Raw genomic sequence first — 18466 nt, 5'->3', positions numbered from 1 at the left:
CAGGTCCTGTACTAAGCAACCTGCAGTGGGGTGGGTAGAGTCGGGAGTGGGGTGGAAGTTCCAGACGTCCATCATCCTGTTAAGTTTAATTGGGAGGGAGGATGTTAGCAAGCTCACTTGGGCACAGATCTATGGCATATTCTCCATTGAGCCTCACCAATAAGGCTATTTTTTTTTAATTTCACTCTTATTATTATCTACTTCTCAGTTGATTTCAAATTTAGAAGGGGAAGGAAAACACAGTATTTATTGATAAGCCCCTCCTTAAATCCCAATAATAACTGTCCTACTGAAGAAGTGACGAAGCCTTACTTAATGATCTTTTACTGCTTAAATCTAGTCTCTTTTCCACCCTTGTCCCTTATATGTTGTTCCTACATGAACAATCTTCTACTTGCTGTTTCGGGTTTTGGGTAATCTTTCTATCTACCAACATATTCTGTACTTATAGAATTACAGAATTCAGACCAGAAAGGAGCTTTTCTTTTCTTTTTAGGTTTCATCTGTCTTCTGGGGTATATATACCACCGCCTGCTAATTTGGAAAACATAATCCTTCCTCTCTAGAGTCACCAACGCCAAGTATTATATTACAACGGACAAGTAGCCACGTCTCTCCTGTCAGGTTTTAAGTCACTAGATGACTAAACATCAACCAACAGCCCCCAATAATACTGACTAAATTCAACCCCTCTTTCAGTCAATTACAATAACACCTCTCCTAAATGGAATTTACATATATGACCACTCAGAGTAGCAGTACTCACTTGGATTCCGATCACAGCACAGCCCCTTCATTCCTGGCAAAGCCTTTTTACTTTTGTTTTACATATAATTCTAATAAACTAATGTTATCAGGTTATTTTAACCTACAATAAATTGGAAACCACAAATCGGATCTGGAACTATGCATAGCTCCTCTAGGAAAAGAGGAACTTGGCACACTGAGGGAAAAAAAACTCAAGTACATCAATTAGTCTTGGGCGATTTGGTATGAGGCAAACAGTTCTTCCTTATAAGTCAATCAGTTCTGAGAATATTATTACAAGTATAACAACTCAAGTTTCCAATTGTGGCTCTGATCACAATGAGGTGAATGAATTAAATTGCTTTTTTTTTTTTTTTTGAGACAGAGTTTCACTCTTGTCACCTAGGCTGGAGTGCAATGGCGTGATCTCGGCTCGCTGCAACCTCTACTTCCTGGGTTCAAGTGATTCTCCTGCCTCAGCCTCCGAAGTAGCTAGGATCAAAGGTGCCCACTACCAAGCCCGGCTAATTTTTGTTTTTTGTTTTTTTTTTAGTAGAGATGGGGTTTCACCACATTGGCCAGGCTGTAAATCACTTTTGTAATGATGATTAATATCCCGTTTAAGGCACTGGAAAATCAGCTGGGCATGGTAGTACATGTCTGTGGTGCCAGCTACTTGGGAGACTGAACTAGCAGGACTGCTTGAGCCTGGGGGTCAAGGCTGCGTGGGCCATGATTGCACCACTGCACTCCAGCCTGGGAGATACCGCGAGGCCTTGTCTAAAAAAGAAGAAAAAGAAGACACAGAAATGTCTCGTCTACATCTGAGGAAGATTTTTATCCAAATAGGCAAAACAGTCCTTAAAAGTTTTTAATTTTTTTTGAGATGGAGTCTCACTCTGTCGCCTAGGCTGGAGTGCAGTGGCGTGATCTCAGCTCACTGCAACCTCTAACTCCCGGGTTCAAGTGATTCTCCTACCTCAGACTCCCGAGTAGCTGGGATTACAAGCACATGCCACCACACCCAGTTAATTTTTCTATTTTTAGTAGAAATAGGGTTTTGCCAAGCTGGTCTCAAACTCCTGACTTCAGGTGATCCACCCGCCTCGGCCTCCCAAAGTGCTGGGATTATAGGCATGAGCCACTGCCCCAGGCCAAAAAATTTTCTTTTAATATGGAACACTTCACAAATTTGCGTGTCATCCTTGTGCAGAGAGGCCATGCTAATCTTCTCTTGATTGCTCCAATTTAGCATACGTGCTGCCGAAGCAAGCACCAAAATAGGCTTTTAAAAGTTGTATTTTAAAAGCAAACAATTAAGGTAATAGTGTGATCTTCCCAAGATTGTAGTCTGCAAATATTTTTAGACAGAAATATTTCATGATAAAATGTTAAATAATTGGCTGGGCGCGGTGGCTCACGTCTGTAATCCCAGCACTTTGGGAGGCCTAGGCGGGTGGATCATGAGGTCAGGAGATTGAGACCATCCTGGCTAACACAGTGAAACCCCGTCTCTACTAAAAATACAAAAAACTAGCTGGGTGTGGCAGGCGCCTGTAGTCCCAGCTACTCGGGGGGCTGAGGCAGGAGAATGGCGTGAATCCAGGAGATGAAGCTTGCAGTGAGCCGAGATTGCACCACTGTACTCCAGCCTGGGCAACAGAGCGAGACTCCGTCTCAAAAAAAAAAAAAAAAGTTAAATAATTATTAATGGTATTCTAAATTCATTCCTATACCAAGTATATACAGAGCTGTTCAAATACAAAAAGTTTCACTTCTCTCTGAAATCTCAAGAATGAATTATTTCAAGAAAGAAAACAAATTCTAGATTCCAGCCTTTTCGACAAAGCTTTTAGTCAGCAAACTACATGTTTCATTACAGTGCCTACAGAATAAAACTTGGGCTTGGGGCCAGACATGGTGGCTCACGTCTCTAATCCCACCACATTGGGAGGCTGAAGTGGGCGGATCACCTGAGGTCAGGAGTTCAAGACCAGCCTGGCCAACATGGGTGAAACCCCATGTCTACCAAAAATACAAACATTAGTGGCCGGGCGTGGTGGCTCAAGCCTGTAATCCCAGCACTTTGGGAGGCCGAGACGGGTGGATCACGAGGTCAGGAGATCGAGACCATCCTGGCTAACACGGTGAAACCCCGTCTCTACTAAAAAATACAAAAAACTAGCCGGGCGAGATGGCGGGCGCCTGTAGTCCCAGCTACTCGGGAGGCTGAGGCAGGAGAATGGCGTAAACCCGGGAGGCGGAGCTTGCAGTGAGCCGAGATTGCGCCACTGCACTCCAGACTGGGCGACAGAGCGAGACTCCGTCTCAAAAAAAAAAAAAAAAAAAAAAAAATACAAACATTAGCCAGGCGTAGTGGCAGGTGCCTGTAATTCCAACTACTAGGGTGGCTGAGGCATGAGAATCGTTTGAACCCAGGAGGTGGAGACTGCAGTGAGCCGAGATCGTGCCACTGCACTCCAGCCTGGGTGACAGAGTAAAACTCCGTCTCAAAGAAAAAAAAAAAAATAATAAAACTAGGGAGGGACCAGGCGCAGTGGCTCACACCTGTAATCCCAGTACTTTGCGAGGCTGAGGCAGGCGGATCACCTGAGGTCAGGAGTTCAAGACTAGCCTGACCAACATGGAGAAACTCCGTCTCTACTGAAAATACAAAATTAGCTGGGCATGGTAGCGCACGCCTGTAATCCCAGCTACTCAGGAGGCTGAGGCAGAAGAATCGCTTAAACCTGGGAGGCGGAGGTTGCAGTGAGCCGAGATCGTGCCACTACACTCCAGCCTGGGCAACAGAGCAAGATTCCATCTCATAAAAAATAAATAATTAAATAATTACCAAAAAAAAAAAAAATACAGAGGGAATAGAAAGGGCCAGGCCAGTTATGCATAGCATTTAAGTCTCCATGAAAATTTATGACCCATATGGAAGCAGTAAGTTAATGTTAAGACAGTTTTGCTCTCCAGGGCTGTAGCACCAGGTTGTTTCAGTTACTTTGTCACATTAAGGAAAAGAGCCAGAGTTAGGACACAAGCAGCCAGAATCAACCCAGCAACACTTTGATAAGTAACCATCACAATTACGATTAATACTGCTTTGATATTCTAGCTCAACCCTAACCATAAAGTGTCACCTTCTCTTAAACCCATTAAGTTTCTTCCTATTGAACAGCAATTGACAGAAAAAAAAAATGGCACTCATGGTTAAATGTAATATGATTATTTTATCCCATTCTCCTGCCTCAGCCTCCCTAGTAGCTGGGATTATAGGTGCATGCCACCATGCCCAGCTAACTTTTGTATTTTTAGTAAAGACAGGGTTTCACCGTATTGGCCAGGATGGTCTCCATCTCCTGATCTCGTGATCCGCGCACCTCAGCCTCCCAAAGTGCTGGGATTACAGGCGTGAGCCACCGCACCCAGCCTATTTTATCCCATTCTCTAACAAAAGTTGTAAGACTGGCTGGCTGTAGTTGCTCATGCCTGTAATCCTAACACTTTGGGAGGCGAAGGCAGGCGGATCGCTTGAGCTCAGGAGTTCAAGACCAGCCTGGGCAACATAGTGAAACCCCATCTCTACAAAATATACAAAAATTAGCTAGGTGGAGGCCGGACACGGTGGCTCACCCCCGTAATCCCAGCACTTTGCGAGGCTGAGGCAGGTGGACCACCTGAGGTCAGGAGTTTGAGACCAGCCTGGCCAACATGTTGAAACCTCATCTCTACTAATAATACAAAAATTAAAGCTAGGCACAGTGGCTCACGGCTGTAATCCCAGCACTTTGGGAGGCTGAGGCAGGCGGATCACGAGGTCAAGAGCTCGAGACCAGCCTGGCCAAGATGGTGAAACCCTGTCTCTACTAAAGATACAAAAATTAGCTGGGCATTGTGGCACGCACCTGTAATCCCAGCTACTCAGGAGGCTGAGGCAGGAGATTCACTTGAACCTGGGAGGTGGAGGTTGCAGTGGGCCGCGATCGCACCATTGCACTCCAGCCTGGACAGCAGGGCGAGACACCATCTCAAAAAAAAAAAAAAGAAACAGCCGGGTGTGGTGGTGAATGTCTGTAATCCCACCTACTGGGCAGGCTAAGGCAGGAGAATCACTTGAACCCAGGAAGCGGAGGTTGCAGTGAGCAGATATCGTGCCACTGCACTCCAGCCTGGGTGACAAGAGCAAAACTCTGTCTCCAAAAAACAACAAAAAAAATTAGTTGGCTGTGGTGGTGGGCATCTGTAGTCCTGGGAGGCTAAGGTGGGAGGATCACCTGAGTCCAGGAGGTCAAGGCTGCAGTGAGTAGTGATCAGGCCACTGCATTCCAGCCTGGGTGACAAGGCAAGACCCTGTCTCAAAAAAAAAAAATGTTGTAAGACCATTTTACAAGATAAAAATGCTAACAAAATTTTATTTTCTGTCTAAACTTTCAAAAGTCTACATACTCTTTGATCCAGCAATTTTACTCCTAAAAATGTATTCTTTAAAAAAAAAAAGCAAAAAGTACTCATCAAGGAAATATATACAAGGATATTTCCCACAGCATTGTTTGTAGTATGAAAAGACTGTAAACAACCTCAATATTAGTAGAGGACTGGTTGAATAAACCATGCACATTCATTGGGCACAATACCATGCAACCACTATAAATAAGATGATCTATCATGTATTGATAGGAAACAATCTCTAAAATATTATATGTTGTCAAGTCAAAAAACCAATTTGTTGAGCAGCATGCTATCATGTATGTAGCAAAAAGAAAAATGAGAAAACACACACACATACACATACAATCTCTAAAGGACACACCAAAAACTGGTAATAAAGGCCATCCCTGCGAGAAGGAAGGAGTAGGAGAGCCCAAATGAGGTCATGTGAAAGGAAAACCTCTCACTGAATACATACTGTATACCTTTGGCACATAAAAAAAAGTTTTACCAGGTACATGTATTATTCGCCTTTTAAAAAATGTCAAGGTCATATAGATTCACTCAGCTTCTCAACAAACACTTTAGGGATGTTCAGTTGAACTCTCTGATAAAGCTTCTGCAATAGATAATCAGAAGTCTACAGCTGTCTAGTTGGCAGGTATTTACTGCCTTCAGTCTAACTTACTACTAGTTTGTTTTAGTGCCACCTAAATGCAAAATATTAAAAATCCCCTCTCAGAAAAGCATTCCTGACTCCTTAATTTGGCTTAAGTGGCTTTTCCACATTCCCTGAAGGTACCCACTGCTTACCACTGTCATTACTCTTACCACATTTTCTTGAAATCATCCATTCCTTGGTACCACTCTTACAACTTTTCTGCAAGTTTGAAATTACATGAAAATTAAGTTACCCCGCAAAACACATACTAGCTATAATAAATTCTAACATCTAATTAACAGTAATTCTGTATATTTGCTTAGCATTTATAAGAACTCTAGAAGAACAATTTGGATAGCCCAAACCTGTTTTAAAAACTGCCCCTGGCCGGGCAGGGTGGTTCATGCCTGTAATCCCAGCACTTTGGGAGGCCAAGGTGGTGGATCACTTAAGGTCAGGAGTTCGAGACTGGCCTGACCAACATGACGAAACCCCGTCTCTATTAAAAATACAAAAATTGGCCGGGCGCGGTGGCTCAAGCCTGTAATCCCAGCACTTTGGGAGGCCGAGACGGGCGGATCACGAGGTCAGGAGATCAAGACCATCCTGGCTAACACGGTGAAACCCCGCCTCTACTAAAAATACAAAAACTAGCCGGGCGAGGTGGCGGCGCCTGTAGTCCCAGCTACTCGGGAGGCTGAGGCAGGAGAATGGCGTAAACCTGGGAGATGGAGCTTGCAGTGAGCTGAGATCGGCCACTGCACTCCAGTCCAGGCGACAGAGCGAGACTCCGCCTCAAAAAAAAAAAAAAAAAAAAAAAAAAAAAAAAAATACAAAAATTAGCCAGGCGTGGTGGTGGGTGCCTGTAATCCCAGCTACTGGGAGGCTGAGGCAGGAGAATCACTTGATCCTGGAAGGTGGAGGTTGCAGTGAGCCGAGATCATGCCACTGCACTCCAGCCTGGGGAACAGAGCAAGACTCTATCTCAAAAATAAAATAAAATAAAATAAAATAAAAACTGCCCCTAAGAAACTTTGAAATACTGAATATTAATACATACAACTTAAACATTTTTTTTAAATCTACGGTTAAAACTAAAGTTTAAGCCTGTAATCCTAGCATTTTGGAAGGCCGAGGCGAACAGAGTTCGATGCCAGCCTGGGCAACACGGCAAAACCCCGTCCCTACAAAAAAAATACAAAAATTAGCTGGGCGTGGTGGTGCATGCTACTTGGGAGACTGAGGTGGGCAGACTGCTTGAGCCTGAGAGGTTGTGACTGCAGTGAGCTGTGATTAGGGCACCCCAGCCTGGGCTACAGAGCAAGACCCTGTCATAAATAAATAAATAGTTTGGGTTTGAAATCATTCGTTTTCGTATAAAATTCCCCTATAGAGAATAAAAAAAAAAAATAAACAAAACCATCTCACCAGTCTTACAGCGGAAAAGGTCTCCCGAAAATTAATTGTAAGGTTTAGAGAGGAATGTTTTTAAATACAGTCCCTTAATTCTTTCCTTTTTTTCGTCACCTTCCTCATCTCAATAAAATCAAAGACAACATTAAATATGGAAAGAACTTTCACAGAATCAGCCAGAAAGGTGTCTACATGGAAGTAACTGATGAAATAAATGCTAGCAAGAATGTGTGCAAGCTACATGGCAAAGCCACCTCTTCCTCTTGACACTGTTCAGTCCATTCTTCCTTAGGCACTGTTCAGTGCCAGAGACATGCTAGTGACAAAAGAGAAACTGCTAGGTGCACAGATCAAGGCTTAGTGACACCCAAAGTGTTTATTAAAGAATAACAAATAATTCTGATCTTTTTAAAATTCTATTTGTCCTAAAGAAAATGAAAAGGTTTCTAGATTCTTCTAAAATTCTCTTTTCCCTAATGGTCTATTTCAAGGCCAAAGTACTTGACAGTTCTACTGAACCATTACTGTATTATTAACACAACACCTTTTTGTACCAGGCGCTCTTCATGAAGGTGGGCTCCTGCCATTTGGATGACTGAGAGTCAACAAAACTTTTTGAAATATTCTAGCAGTTCAAACAGAGCTAATTATTTTCTGAACCCTATGTATTTTAATGAGGAAGGTTATTATGACTTTTTTAAAATAAGAGATTATTACTCTTCCTCTATTTTTCCATTCTAGGTCATGAAGAAGCAGCATTTTCTGAGTCTTCTATTAAAAATATCCATCCAGAACGGGCGCGGTGGCTCAAGCCTGTAATCCCAGCACTTTGGGAGGCCGAGACAGGCGGATCACGAGGTCAGGAGATCAAGACTATCCTGGCTAACACGGTGAAACCCCGTCTCTACTAAAAAATACAAAAAGCTAGCCTGGCGAGGTGGCGGGCGCCTGTAGTCCCAGCTACTCTGGAGGCTGAGGCAGGAGAATGGCGTAAACCCGGGAGGCGGAGCTTACAGTGAGCTGAGATCCGGCCACTGCACTCCAGCCTGGGCGACAGAGCCAGACTCCGGCTCAAAAAAAAAAAAAAAAAAAAATCCATCCAATTAGTTAGTTAGTTAGTTTGTTTGTTTGAGATAGGGTCTTGCTCATGGTCTCAGCTTACTGTAGCTTCAACCTCCTGGGCTCAAGTGATCCTCCCGCCTCAGCCTCCCTAGTAGCTGGGACTAGAAGCATGCGCCATGCCCCGCCAATTTTTGCATTTTTTGTAGAGACATGGTTTCACCATGTTGCCCAGGCTGGTCTTGAACTCCTGGGATCAGGGGATCCATCCACCTCAGCCTTTCAAAGGGCCAGGATTACAGATAGGAGCCACCATGCCCAGCCCAGTTAGTTCTAAAACTCAATCTGCTCCCATTCGAGGTGTGGGGAAAGAAACAGCTTAGAATAGGCATGTGAATTTCCAAATTGTTCTTGAAGGTGTAAAGTCTGGTATTGTTTTTTATCTTATTTTTTGAGACAGGGTCTTACAGAACAATTATTTACATATTTCCAGCTTCCCAGGCTACAGTGCAGTTGCACAATCCTAGGCTCAAGCGATTCTCCCACCTCAGCCTCCCAAGTAGCTGAGACTACAGGCATGTATCACCACAGCTGACTTTTTATTTTTTTGTAAAGGTGGAGTCTTGCTATGTTACCCAGGCTGGTTTCAAACTCCTGGGCTCAAGTGAGGTATTATTTTTTACACTGGAATAAGTTTATCCTGTTTTTCTCTTATTAAAATGAATTTGATATAAAATGATACATAGGAAAAAAAGTCAGGTTGAAGACTGATTATGTGTACTTCATGGTAAACAGTGAAAAGCCCCTGTGGTAAGTATTTGTTTTAGAAAAAGGCCTCAAAACTCTAATCCTCTCTATTCAAGTAGGTAATACTAGAATATCTTCAACCAAAAGCCACACAAACACACCCAGTTTATAAAGTACAAACAGTGCTGCTATTATACAATGCGCTTAACATGAACCAGTCTCTCTCTCTGGCATAATGGCCACTGAGATACAGTCAGGCCTCTGTAACCCTGGGTTCCACATTTGTGGTTTCAAACAACTGCAAATCAAAAAGATTTGGGGGTTAAAAATGGTTGCTTGTGCCTGTACTGAACATACACACCATTTTTTCTTGTTATTATTCCCTAAATAATACAGAACAATTATTTACACAGCAATTACATTGTATTAAGTATTATAGGCCCAGCGCAGTTGCTCACAGCTCCCAGCACTTTGGGAGGCTGAGGCAGCCCAGAAATTTGAGACCAGCCTGGGCAACACAGTGAGACACTGTCTCTACAAAAAATTTAAAAATTAGCCATGTGTGATGGCCACAGGCCTGTAGTCCCAGCTACTCAGGAGGCTAAGGTGGGAGGATCCCTTGAGCCCAGGAAGTCAAAGCTGCAGCGAACCGTGATTGCACCACTACACTCCAGCCTGTGTGACAAAGCAAGACCCTGTCTAAAAGAAAAAGGGGGGGATTATAATTGATATAACTAATCTAGAGGTGATTTTTAAGTACATGGGACGATGTACATAGGTTAAATGCAAATACTATGCCATTTTATGGGGACTTAAGCATCATCCCAGGATTTTGGTATGTGTGTGAGTGAGGTCCTGGAACCAATTCCTTACAGATACCAAAGCGTACTTTGCAGGCCCTAATAATAATCTCAAAATTGGAGATATCCTATGTAACTTGGAAAACCACAATTTTGGGCCAGGCACAGTGGCTCACGCTTGTAATGCCAGCACTTTGGGAGACTTAGGCAGGTGGATCATTTGAGGTCAGGGGTTCAAGACCAGCCTGGCCAACATGGTGAAACCCCATCTCTACTAAAAATACAACAATTAGCCAGACAGCAGCGGCACACGCCTGTAATCCCAGCTACTTGGGAGGCTGAGGCAGGAGAATCGCTTGAGCCTGGGAAGCGGAGGTTGCAGTGAACTGAGATCACGCCACTGCACTCCAGTCTGGGTGACATAGTGAGACTCTGTCTCAAAAAAAAAAAAAGACAACCACAACTTCAACTCAACACCAAGTTCGCTGTTTCTCATCTGAGCTGGACTTTTAAGTCTGTTTTGTAGCTGAACGAAAAACCTGACATTGAGACCATCTTAAGGTAAAGAAAAAAGAAAAAGAGAAAGTGGAGAAAATGTTAGGAAGCAAGAAGAGGAGTGGGGAGGAAGATGTAGGGAGGAATAGTACAGTTGATAATGAAACCAGCTGCCTGGGTGTCAAAAACGATAACAGTTGGGAGAAATGTGGCCAGGCTGTCAAGGAGTACTTATCTTTTAAACAAAAATATCACACATCAACCAGAGACTCAGAATTGGAAGGGGCTGGTACCCATTAAATACAACTCTTCACTCTCTCCCATCAGTGCTGTTGAGGTTTAACCAGCTTCCAAATCTCCCTGAATGCTCACAAGTCAGGGTCACTAAAGTCTTACTTCCAGTGACTATAGCTTCGTGTTTGTTCTTCCCAACTCTCACAGGGTGAGCTTCCTCTGAACTTCCTCCTAACCAGAAGTTTACAGCAGTGTGTTTCCCTTTGGGGGACAAACCTGGCCTCCTGATCTGACACCTCTATCGTGGAACAAAATGCCAAGCTCTGTGGACAATTTCAAAGACCCCTTTCTACCGGGGTAAGAAAATTCCCTATTAGACTGGCCATGGTGGCTCACACCTGTAATCCCTTAGCACTTTGGGAAGCTGAGGCGGGAGGACTGTGTGAGCCCAGAAGTTTGAGACCAGCCTGGGCAACAGAGTGAGAAACTCAGTCTCTATTAAAAAAAAAAAAAAAAAAAAATTACTTTTTTCAAAAAAAGAAAATCCCCTATTAAAACCAGACTATACCTACTTCTTGCCTCAGAAAATATGTTTTGCCTTCACACTTAAGTAGCTTTTCTCTGACATATATGAAGATTTTTCATTAGATTACATTCAACCCATTTTTCCTAATGGTGGATATTGGCTCCCAAATGACCTTAACAACTTTAAGTAAATATTGTTCTCAAAGTTTCTCTTCCTAAAAGCAAAGAAAAATTAAGACAACATATACTACAAGATTCTCCAGCCTTTAACAAGCCTCCTTTTGCTCTATGAAACCTGGTAAAGTTTTAATAATTAACTTGTAGCTTTCTTCTTTCATTTCCTAGGAGTTTTAACAGCTATCAGCTTAGTAGAGATGAGACCAAAACAAACAAACCTCATACAAAATGACTTATCGGCAATAAGCACCAGAACAAGACTAAAAACCCTAATTTGGGCCGGGCACGGTGGCTCAAGCCTGTAATCCCAGCACTTTGGGAGGCCGAGACGGGCGGATCATGAGGTCAGGAGATCGAGACCATCCTGGCTAACACTGTGAAACCCCGTCTCTACTAAAAAATACAAAAAACTAGCCGAGCGAGGTGGCGGGCGCCTGTAGTCCCAGCTACTCTGGAGGCTGAAGCAGGAGAATGGTGTAAACCCGGGAGGCAGAGCTTGCAGTGAGCTGAGATCCGGCCACTGCACTCCAGCCCAGGTGACAGAGCGAGACTCCGTCTCAAAAAAAAAACAAAAAAAAACACCCTAATTTGTTCCTTATGCCAAAAAATATAAATTACTTTAACTTGAAATTAAAAGTGGAAGAGAAGTTAGGCAATAAATATATTTTGGTCATTCCTGGCCAATTGTTTTATATTCCATTATGATTTCATTACAATATACTTTATTATATACATGTCATTTTATTGTATCTAGAATATTCCTGATGATGCCTGGAAGGCTCTTCTTTGTGTCTCAAGGGGCCAATTAATGTAAATTGCTCAATAAACGTTTGTTAAATTATAAAAAGAATAAATGGCAAGGCTGGGCAACAGTGGCTCATGCCAGCACTTTGGGAGGCCAAGGCAGGATTGCTTGAGCCTAGGAGTTCAAGACCAGCCTAGGCAATATAGTGAGAACTCAACTCTACAAAAAAATTAAAAATTAGCTGAGCGTGGTGGCGCAAGCCTGTAGTCCCAGCAACTCAGGAGGCTCTAGTGGGAGGATCGCTTAAGCCTGGGACGTGGAGGTTGCAGTGAACCAATATTGCACTACTGCACTCCAGCCTGGGCAAGAGAGCGAGACCCTGTCTCAAAAAAATAAAAATAAAGAATAAATGGCAGCCAGTAAGTGAGACATGGTCTGCATCTTCTAATCCATTATATTCCGCTCATTCAAATGCCCCTACCTTTTTTCCCAGAATGTTATACTCAAACTACAGAGCCTCATAGAGATGATAATAATGACAATATTAGGGCAGCAGACTTCCCTTTCTTCCTCAAACACACTCAGTTCTTTAAAGGTGTCACTCCCATGCCTCTTAGGCAAAAACAGATTTCAAAAACATTGTCCTTCACTCTCACCAGGCCAACTTCCAACTTTAAATCCTAAAGAAGTATTAAACTGGTTGGGCACGGTGGCTGGCACCCACAGGTTCAAGACAGCCTGGGAAACCTAGTGAGACTCCATCTTCACAAAAAAAATTTTTTTAATTAGTCAGGGATGGTGGCATGCACCTGTACTCCCTGCTACTAGGGAGGCTGTGGCAGGAGGATCACTTGAGCCTGGAAGGTCAACCCTGCAGTGAGCTATGATCATGCCACTGTACTCCAGCCTGGGTTACAGAGCCAGACCTTGTCTTGGGGGGGAAAAAAAAAAGTCTTGAACTCTCTTATTCCAAAACTAAACAATTAAACTTATATCATCTGCACTTCAACTAAATTTGGCCAGCATATTGCTGCAGTAAGCAATTTCTTTTTCATAAACTTAAAGTTTCTCATTTTCTGACTAGTTCCTAATAATGCTATGTGTATAAATAGCAGCTTCCTTGAAGGGAAGAATTAGAAGACAAAGCAGTCTTCCACTGGAGTATCCCAGATAGCACCACGAGAATATGAGAGGGCTTTTTAAGGTCATAGGAAGGGCAGAAATCTGTCAGCAGACATTTGTATGTATGTGCATGGTGAGGAGGCAGAGAATAAAGATGTCTTTGATTCAACAACATTCACCCAAATTCTTAGCACTGAAAGTCAAACAAGAAAGATCCAGCAGGGTGCGGTGGCTCACGCCATCCCAGCACTTTGGGAGGCCGACGCAGGTGGATCACTTGAGGTCCGGAGTTCCAGACCAGCCTGGCCAACATGGTGAAACCCCGTCTCTACTAAAAATACAAAAAAATAAAAATAAAAAGGAGCCGGGCATCAGGAGGCTGAGGCAGGAGAATCGCTTGAACCCAGGAGGCAGAGGTTGCAGTGAGCCGAGATCGCGCCACTGCATTCCAGCCTGGGCAACAAGAGCGAAACTCCGTATCAAAAAAAGAAAGAAAGAAAAAGATCCTACTTTGTAGATATAATTCTCTAACCTTCACTGAATCATAACTGAACCAAAGCTGCTTACTAGCTTTGTAGAGTAATCCAAGAGACCACTGCTGATTTCCTAACAGTAGAGTAAGATTAGATTCCTAAGAAGCTTCCCCATTCCTTAACAAGAAGTGCTGCCAGGCTACCCAGAAATTCCCCTCCCGAGTCCCACTGCTACCATTCCGGAAACATGAGAAACCAAGTATGCTGCAATCATGGCCTTTTTAGTACTGGCTCCAAAATAAACTGCGTGGGCCAAGCAAGACTGTCAATGAACTATTGTCCAATGAAAAAATAAACAGCCGAAGGTCTCAGGTTTCATTTACCCAACACAGGTATCACCATAAATGACCTAGTTATAATGACAGTTTCCAACCGTATTTAATAAAACAAACACGCAGCAGAAATCCTTTACTCACATGTACTACACTATACCCTCAGATCAAAGTTAATCATGTCAATGGAAAGTATAGGCCGGCGGGTTCACTGGTGACAGGTCATGATACTCTGAGCAAAGAGTAAGTAATAAGGTTAGAATTCTTTAGAAGTGTTGAGGGGAAAGAAGGTAACAATAACAAAAACTCCTCCACGTCAGGAACTGTTCTAAGTACTTTGTTGTTTATTAACTAATTTCATACCAACAATCCTCTAAGATTGATATTATCAATCCCCATTTTAAGTACGTGGAACAAAAGAACAAAGAGGCAAACAACTTGTTCAAAGATTTACAAAGCCAAGAAATTATGCGAACTGGTGAGGCTTTGGGTTCCAGAAGTCAACGTATACATAGCTTCTCCAGTTTTCACCAACAGTCACTAAAATTGGGGCCAGCGAGTTTTTAGAAGCCTATCTCCCCTTGCAAACTCTCCTCCTTCCAGATAATTTTTGCTTTTGCAAGAGATGTCACATTTAAGCGGTAGCTTTAAAAGTGGGGACATATGAAACGAACGGCTGGGAGAGCCATCCAGCCCACTTACATATGTGCAATAGCTCCCTGCAGAAAAACCCTGCTCATTGGAGCCTGGAATCCAGAGGGTCCCTGAGAGCTGCACAAACAGCCTTAAAACCAATCTACCCACAACCACGGAGCCGCCTATGCAGGCTATTCACACAGAAGGCGCTCCCTGGAAGTCGGTTAGGCTAAAATGAGTCTTTTGTTGAAGCGGGGCGGCGGGAGGCCCCGGAGAGCAGCCCGGCCCCCTGCGGCGCCAACAAGAAGGCCCCAAGAGACCTTGCTCTGTGCCGGTCCGCCTCTTTCACCGCGTCGAAGCGGGTCAGCGCACCCCGACCACGGGCCGGCGCGCCATCCGGTGCAGCTAGGAGTTGGGCCATGTGTCCTAGGCCGCGGCGGGGAAGGGGCGAGACCCCCGCGACCGCCGGCGTTCCCTCCCTGCCCCCATCTTTGGGTCTTCCTCTGAATGTCGCTGCTCCATCAGTCCTGGACTCCAGGCCTGAGGCCCTCCCTGCCCACACCTCCCCTCACAGCCCCGCAAGGCGAGCCGGTTTCGCATCCTAGTCCCGGAACCTGACCCCCGACACGGGCCCTCGAGCCGCCCCGCGCCCCTCCCTGTCCGCGAGCAGAATCCGTGACCCCTGACCTTGCCTTCCCCTCACCTTAGCAGGTCCGCAACCACCTGACACGCCGCCCCCGAGCCGACGGCTCCATATTCCGGGAGCCAGCGCCAAGCTGGCCAACGCCCTCCCCTCCCCGCGATTGGTCGACAGGACAGCAGCCGCACATCCCTATTGGTTGGAGTCCCCGCAGCGGCCGGGACGCGTGGCCAGCCGACTGGGGACCGAGGCTCCGCCCACGCGGAGTCTGGATGAGGCGGCCCCTGGGCCCCCCAGCGGGAGCTGCAGGCTGCATAGTTGCTGCTCGCTTTGGCCAAACCCACACAGCCCCTGGGCTGGGGAGCTCCCGTCCGCTAGCAGTCTGGAGACAGATAAGATTCCTGCCCTAGTTCGCCGTGGCGCCACGTTAGGTACTGACAGACAAACTACGAGGTATAGCTCTATCCTGTAAAGGGTAGCCAGGCCAGGCGCGGAGGCTCACAGTTGTAATGACCAGTACTTTGAGACACCGAGGCGGGAGGATCACTTGAGTCCAGGAGTTCGAGACCAGCCTGGGCAACAGCGTGAGACTCGGTCTCTACAAAAAATTTTAAAATTAGCCAGGCAAAGACCGGACGCGGTGACTCACACCTGTACTCCTAGCACTTTGGGAGGCCAAGGCGGGCGGATCACCTGAGGTCGGGAGTTTGAGACCAGCCTGAACAACATGAAGAAACCCCGTCTCTACTAAAAATACAAAATTAGCGGGGCGTGGTGGTGCATGCCAGTAATCCCAGCTACTCGGGAGACTGAGACAGGAGAATCGCTTGAACCCGGGAGGCGGAGGTGCGGAGAGCCGAGATGGCGCCATTACACTCCAGCCTCGGACACAAGAGCGAAAACTCCGTCTCAAAAAAAGAAAAAAAAAAAAATTAGCCAGGCATCATGGCGCCCGCCTGTGGTCCCACCTGCTCGGGAGGCTGAGGTGGGAGGATCCCTTGGGCCTGTCAGGTGGAGGCTGTGGTGAGACAAGGTCGTGCCACTGCACTCCAGCCTGGGTGACAGAGCAAAACCCTGTCTCAAAAAGAAAGTATAGCCACCTGGCAGGAACATTTCCTCGCGCCCCAAGAGCCACATCATAGTATCTGCTGCCCCACCAAGAGCACCCGACACCTGGGAGGAACCGCGACACATCAGCCAGTGCAGCCAGTTCCACCGCCTCCGGTGTCCTCCCAAGCCTCCACAGCGAATTGTTTTCCTCCTCCTCGCCCAGTTGCCTCGATTCTCCCCAGACTTTATCCTACCTACCCAAAGCAATCCCACTCTATCCCCAGTTTCAGCCTCACACCTTCTTTTGTTCTGAAGATGACTGCCAGACTGGTGAAGAGGGAATAAATGGCCTAACAAATCACCGTAATTTTCTACAATGTCGTTTACAGCCACCAAAAACATTGGATTATCCCGCCACCCTCACTCCCCGACCCCCAGTACTGCTTACAGCATTAAAGGTAACCGAGCTTCTTTATTCACGTAAAAACAGCTAGGAGAAAATTTCATTAGTAATAGAGTCTGAGAAATGAGGAAAGGAGCGTGAACGGCAAAGAGAAAAATTCAAATAAAGTGCAAAGTAAAAACAAACTCAGGGACCAAAAAAAAAAAAAAGGCGGGGAGGGGCTTGGCTTCCTGGAGCAGGTTGTTTTTCATACAGAATTTCTCCTGGAGAAAAAAGAAAATACACAAATTAGTTCTGAGATTCTCCCTACAGTACATCTGTGGAGTTTCAGAAAGGTTTGATGAAGTTCCTCCAGACTAGAACCTTTCCTTTGGTAACTTCTATTATAACTAGAAAATAAAATTGCTAGAGCTGTACTTGTCACCCTTTCAGGTCTGCTCAGCTGGGCAGCTTCCCTGGGCTACTTACTTAGCTCACAGTGTGGAGCTGCCTCCGTGTTAAGCTGCTTCTTCCTCATGGTGCAGAACTAGTTTGACTTTCCCAATGCCAGCTCCTGCCTCTATATATGAAGACAAGTGCGCCTCCCTCAGTTAGATAAGGGCACTTTTGGGTGCTCTAAGCAACACAGCTTTCTAAAGACTGGCAAGGAATTTCAAGAGGCAAACCACGCCCTTCACAGCCTTCATCTTTGACCTGTTGTGAAAAGAGAAGCATTATATATCTGCCACTCCTAGATATTAATTAATAATGTATTGAGTTCAAAAACTTTTATTTTAAGATTTCATCTCTGTACCATTTGGCAAGAGCAAGAGCAGGTGGCAAACCTGTGAGTGCCAGTGGTTGAAAGGGGTGGAGTAAGAGAAATTGCTTCCCTTCTCTGCTCTTCTTGGAGTGAAGCTGGTTCAGGCTCCACAGGTGCACTAGGACTCTGCTCCTCTGAGACGTGAGGTGAAACCATTAACCCCAAGCCTGACGGTCCACTTGTATTTTCCACATAGGTACGTGCAGCACTGATGCAATTATGGGGAGTCTCAGAGCATGGGTGGAAATGCTGCCTGCTCTTTTATCCCTCGGGATCTAAAGGACCCGCTGGCTTCAGCCTGGTCAATCAGTGATCCACGGGCAGACATCAGAGCCACGCAAACTCCGGACTTGATGCCTGATGAAAAGGAAAAAGAAAGGGAAAAAAACCCAGAGACTAAAAAGAGAAGTCCAGGGCAAGCCTAGAATTTCTCAATCTGGGAGGAGGGGAGCTGAAAGAATGGGGAAATTTTGCCTCAGGGAAATAACTTAGATGACAAAGCCGCAAAAGAGAAGCATTGGGATGGGGTGAAATACAGGAGAAAAGAAAACAGTTGCTGCTTTCAGGTAGCAGGCAGTTTTCTAGTAGCTTTCAAGAAAATCTGCTTAGTACCACAAAAACATAATAGCTTAGAATGGAAAAGAAAGAAAAGCAGTAATCAATTCAAATAAGTCAAGGCAGGCTTCCAGCAAGTGGTTCTGGTTCCTACCTAGAACAACCATTGAGTCAGGAGAAAAAATTATGGATCTTCTGCCCAGGGACCCAGATGAAAGGTCTCTTTGCTTCAGGGCTCTCTTAATCATGAAAGTCAAGTAACTACAACTTGACCTATCTCCTATCTTTGTTCTACATCAGGTAAGTTCCCCAAGGCAAAGCTGTCTCTGCAGATTGGGCTGGGGGCCAATTTGTTCCACTTGAGGGGAAAATAGAAGCACCTGTAAAATCACCCATGCACTAAAGTCTCAGAA

At 45.1% G+C, this 18466-nt stretch overlaps 1 protein-coding gene and 1 non-coding gene across 4 annotated transcripts in view; both read right to left on the bottom strand.

Annotated features, from left to right (window-relative positions):
- Nucleotides 1–17384, bottom strand: part of SLC11A2 (solute carrier family 11 member 2) — a 51758-nt gene extending 34374 nt beyond the window's left edge. For 2 of the 3 annotated variants that reach the window (XM_033222079.1, XM_033222080.1), the window contains exon 1: nucleotides 15307–15428. Coding sequence is in view for 1 of the 3 variants with exons in the window: in XM_033222078.1 (XP_033077969.1) it covers nucleotides 17165–17213 (49 nt within the window). In the remaining 2 variants the exon portion in view is untranslated. Of the gene's footprint in view, nucleotides 1–15306; nucleotides 15429–17164 lie in introns of those variants that run through there. The other variant, XM_033222078.1, reaches the window with a different exon arrangement.
- On the bottom strand, nucleotides 1916–2023 carry LOC117091163. The gene has a single exon (XR_004440282.1). It is a non-coding gene; the product is annotated as a U6 spliceosomal RNA (small nuclear RNA).
- Nucleotides 17385–18466: the final 1082 nt, after the last annotated feature.

Source organism: Trachypithecus francoisi, unplaced genomic scaffold (genome assembly GCF_009764315.1).
Source record: "Trachypithecus francoisi isolate TF-2019V2 unplaced genomic scaffold, Tfra_2.0 Lachesis_group11, whole genome shotgun sequence".
In the NCBI taxonomy this organism is placed as follows: Eukaryota; Metazoa; Chordata; class Mammalia; order Primates; family Cercopithecidae; genus Trachypithecus; species Trachypithecus francoisi.
The sequence above is the reverse complement of the archived record's forward strand: the minus strand, read 5'-3'. Positions and strand labels throughout refer to the sequence as shown.